We start from the raw sequence: 4229 nt of genomic DNA, 5'->3' as shown, positions 1-4229 counted from the left end.
AAAAAAAAAAAAAAAAAAAGGCGAAAAAGGAAAGAGTTAAAAATAAAATAAAATAAAAGAGAGATATGGAGCATAAAAAATCAATTAATTTAAATACTTTAAATAAAATAATTATAAATGTATAATTAATATTACATTAAGAGTTTTATAAAAATAGTTAAATCAGATTTTTTAAAAGTAAAAGCCAATTTTTGGTAATGGAGATGGACGGAATTTGTCACTTCCTGCAATGTTTCCTCGTGTTACGTCATTTAAACAGTGAATGGTCGTCGTCTGCCCGAATTTTAAAAAAACTGAATATATTTAATATAATAATTTAAAAATGCCAACAATTGGAATAAAAAAGGATTTATTATTTACTGCTTTAGGCCAAACATACAGTAAGTTTAATACATTTTTGCACGTGACAGAGTGAATCAAAACAAACACGTGGCAATGTTGATCTATAATTTTGTGTGCATATGTTAATTTATATATAAAAATAATAGAATTATAAATAATCGATTATGACTTAATCAAAATCTTAACGTAATTATGAATTTTTTAATTAAAAAAGCTTTTAAGTATATAAACATTATTTTTATAAACTGATTTATGGATACACTTTATCTACCATTTTGGTAGGATTCTCCATGATCTAGTCTTATTCTTACACAGATCTTCCTATTGTCTCCATCCACGGATCGATCTGTATATATATATATATATTGGAGGAGATGGCCAATGACAATAAGAAAAATTTCTCATCATCAGGTTTTGCATGGTACAAAATATGTGCAATGTCTTGGTGGCGGTCGTGACTGTTCATGCTCCTGTTAGTTATTGATACATACTAGTTATTGATATGTGTGTTCAAGAACTATCATGAATCAATAACTAGTGACGTTAAACAATCAGTGGCCTTCCCCTCTGGAGCATAGTTGCAGCTGCCACCATGATGGTGCATATAGGTAAAATTCTACCAAATAGTGTATTTGTGTACAGCAGTGGCTCATCCAGAGGGGGGCCAAGGCACCCTGACACCCTACAAAGAAAAATAAAAACAAATATTGTACTATAAAAGTTTCCAAACATCTTTTCTTAATTAAAATTTATTTTTTATTTATATTGTGGCATGCATTCTATTTCTATACTACTAATGAGTTAGTGGTCACATTAGGTGTGAATTTTATTGAATTCGCGTTAAAAGTTTTTTTATCCATTTGACTCGGCTCCCTCTAAAGTTAAATCCTGAATGTGCCACTGGTTTATGGTACTTAAACAACTACTTGACACGTAAATGCAAATTCCAGCATATAATAAACAAAGAATGTTTAATGTTCAAACTTTATCAGCTGTGAAAATTTTGAAAATTTCTAACTTTAGGAAAGTTAGAAATTTTCAAAGAATAGAACTGTGTTTTGTTTTTCTTGCATTTATTGCTGATGAGGGCTTCTGAAAGAGGGCCAGTAAAGTTTGAACATTAAACATTCTTTGTTCATTATATGCTGGAATTTGCATTTAGGTGTCAAGTAGTTGTTTATTATATAGTTCCAGTTTAAGTGTGCCAATTTTTTATGTTTGATGTACGATACTTGTATAATTTTGAAAAAATTTATTGTGCTGCAATTTGAAAAACCGTAGACCTATAAATTCCCACTGTCATCTGTCCATCTGTCTTTCCTTACTCTCAACTACCAAGAACAGAGTTAGATGAAAGACAAGACCAGATATGGAAACTTAGGGGCAGGAAGTCCCGATTAATTATGTAAAAATTTCCGATTCAAACCAAAAATCATGTTACTTCAATTCAAAAAGTTTTCCTTGAAAGGTGTTAGATAGATGACTGGCACAACTTTATTGCTAAAGGAAAAGTATGATATACAGGGGAAGCCACTGCTAATTCAAAGTGGAGAGCATATATTTTAAATTAAATATATTAAAAATATGATTAAAAATTGCAGCCTGGCATTGTGGCAATGTCACAATTTAAACGTCCAACAACAGCTTTAAATTTTCAGTAGCTGACATCTAGTGGCCATCTCTAGAACCTTAGAAAGTGGGATAAAGTTGTGCTAATTTTTAAGGAGAAAAATATAATTTAAAACAAAAGTTTTACTATCATAAAAATTTAGTTTTAACAGTTTAACAGATAAATTTTCTTATTAACTTATCAATACATACAGAAGAAATACTCGAAGCTTAATATATTTCCTACCAAAAGATTTTTTTTGGAAGCACGGACAGAAAGAGGGATGGAGTAAAAGTAGGTAAAAGATTATCAAAATAATAGATAATCAATTAAAAATGAAAGTTATAAATTAAAAATATGTTATTAAATAGACAGTATACTTGTATTTTTCTATAATTTGTTTCTTTAAATCAATTAGCAAATTATCTGTGAATTACTTAATAAAGCCAACTTGTATCTACAAATAAACATAAACTACAACCCTTGGCAAAAAGTATTTGAACATGATATAAGAAAATAAAATTGTTTAGTTTGAGCTCGTTTTACAAGAAAATAGAAATGTATTGCTGAAAACAAAAATATACATTTCTTTCATTGAGCTATTAAATGTGAATCGCTTTAATTTCAAATGAATAAACCAAACCATTTTCCAAAAAAAGAAATTTTATGTAAAGCAGTATTAGAAAAATGTTTTTGAACATATAGGAACTTGGAAAAAAGTATTTGAACAACAGTAATAATAAAAGAATCATATTCAAAATAATAGAAGTTAATATTTTGTTGTTGTTTCTCTTGATCTTATTATACCTTTTATGCATCTTGGTGCTGTCAAAATTAATTCATTGAAGGTTTTTGAAGTTATTTTACTTGAACTAATTTTAGTGGCTTCTTTAAGTTCATCTTTATTATTTGGCATCTTTTCACCAACCAGCATTTTCAACTGTCCATAAATTTTCAATAGAGTGTAAATTGGGCTATTTGCAGACCCTTAGACTTTTGAAAATTTTTTATTTTATTTGGCTCAATGGTATGTGGCATTATCATCATGTAAACAACAACGGCATCACTGCGCTCTCTCTCATATCAGATTGTGTAAAAATATCGAAGTAACATTTAATAGTGTGAAATTGTGAAGGTTTAAAATTATTCGTTTACAGTATTTATTAGCCAGCATTGCTACTTGGTAAACTTCTACATTCAAAGAACACCGGGATGAAATCAACACGTACCTTGAACCTGTTACCAATGTGGATGATATGATGGATAAATATCACAAAGATGATGGATAAATATCACATGATGGATAAATATCACAAATTTAACATGATACAAGAGAGAAGTCCATTAACAAGTTTTTAAGTTAAGCAATCTTGATATATTTGAACTCAAAAATCTAATTGTCTGATCTATTTTATAATAATTAGCACTGAAGAGGGAATGAAACTATACATTGTTCCAAAATGCTATTACAATAATAAATGAAACAAATAAAGTCATTCTCATTGAAAAACTTTGGATGTTAGGAGTGCTGTATTGAAATTCTTAAAGAGAAAAGAAAGAAAGAATAAATCAAAAGTATTTTAATTGAAACATTTTATTTCCATGTATTAAATGCCATCTTTTAGAGTTATTTTTCAGTTTTATAAATAACATTATGTTTTTTGATATGGTAAATCTGAAAAATTTTATTTAATAATAGTTTGTTTTTCGAAAATATGTTTATAATTTATAAAATTGTGTTAATTATTGTACAGTATTGAATTAAATTTTTAATTATAGCTGAAGAAGAATTTAATGATTTGTGTTTTGAATTTGGATTGGAATTAGATGAAGTAGTAAGTCTGAAATATTATTTACTTTAAAATCATAATTATTATAATTTCCAATAGGAAAACTCAAGTTACATTCTTCATTTTATAATAGTTATTTATGCTAGTAAATTCACCTGTCAGGAATGTCAGGTTAAGTTATATTAGTAAAGTAAAACTAAATGAAATAATTCAAGTACAGTACGAGGGCTGTTTGGAAAGTTCGCGGCCTCAAATAGAACAACAAACAAAATAATGTTAAAACTTTTTTTATTTTTCAATGTAGTCTCCTTTGTTAGCAATGCACTTATTCCAGCGATGTTCTAGCTTTTTTATGCCATTACAATAGGTCGATTTGTCAAGGTGTGCAAAATACTCGTTTACTTCAGAGATGACTTTGTCATTTGAGTGGAATCTCTTTCCAACCAAGAATTATTTTAAATTTGGAAAAAGGTGGAAGTCACTGGGGG

The 4229-nt window shown here is 28.3% G+C and overlaps 1 protein-coding gene across 1 annotated transcript in view; it reads left to right on the top strand.

Annotated features, from left to right (window-relative positions):
• Window positions 1-212: 212 nt before the first annotated feature.
• LOC111621561 (phenylalanine--tRNA ligase beta subunit-like) overlaps window positions 213-4229 on the top strand; it is a 25539-nt gene continuing 21522 nt past the window's right edge. Inside the window, exons 1-2 of the mRNA XM_023363735.1 lie at window positions 213-380; window positions 3731-3786. Of these exons, the coding sequence (XP_023219503.1) occupies window positions 323-380; window positions 3731-3786 (114 nt within the window). The 5' untranslated portion in view covers window positions 213-322. The remainder of the gene's footprint in view (window positions 381-3730; window positions 3787-4229) is intronic.

Source organism: Centruroides sculpturatus, unplaced genomic scaffold, assembly GCF_000671375.1.
Source record: "Centruroides sculpturatus isolate CEXI.00-Female unplaced genomic scaffold, Cexi_2.0 scaffold299, whole genome shotgun sequence".
Taxonomy (NCBI): domain Eukaryota; kingdom Metazoa; phylum Arthropoda; class Arachnida; order Scorpiones; family Buthidae; genus Centruroides; species Centruroides sculpturatus.
Note: the sequence above shows the minus strand (reverse complement) of the source record. Positions and strands in the feature narration are given on the sequence as shown.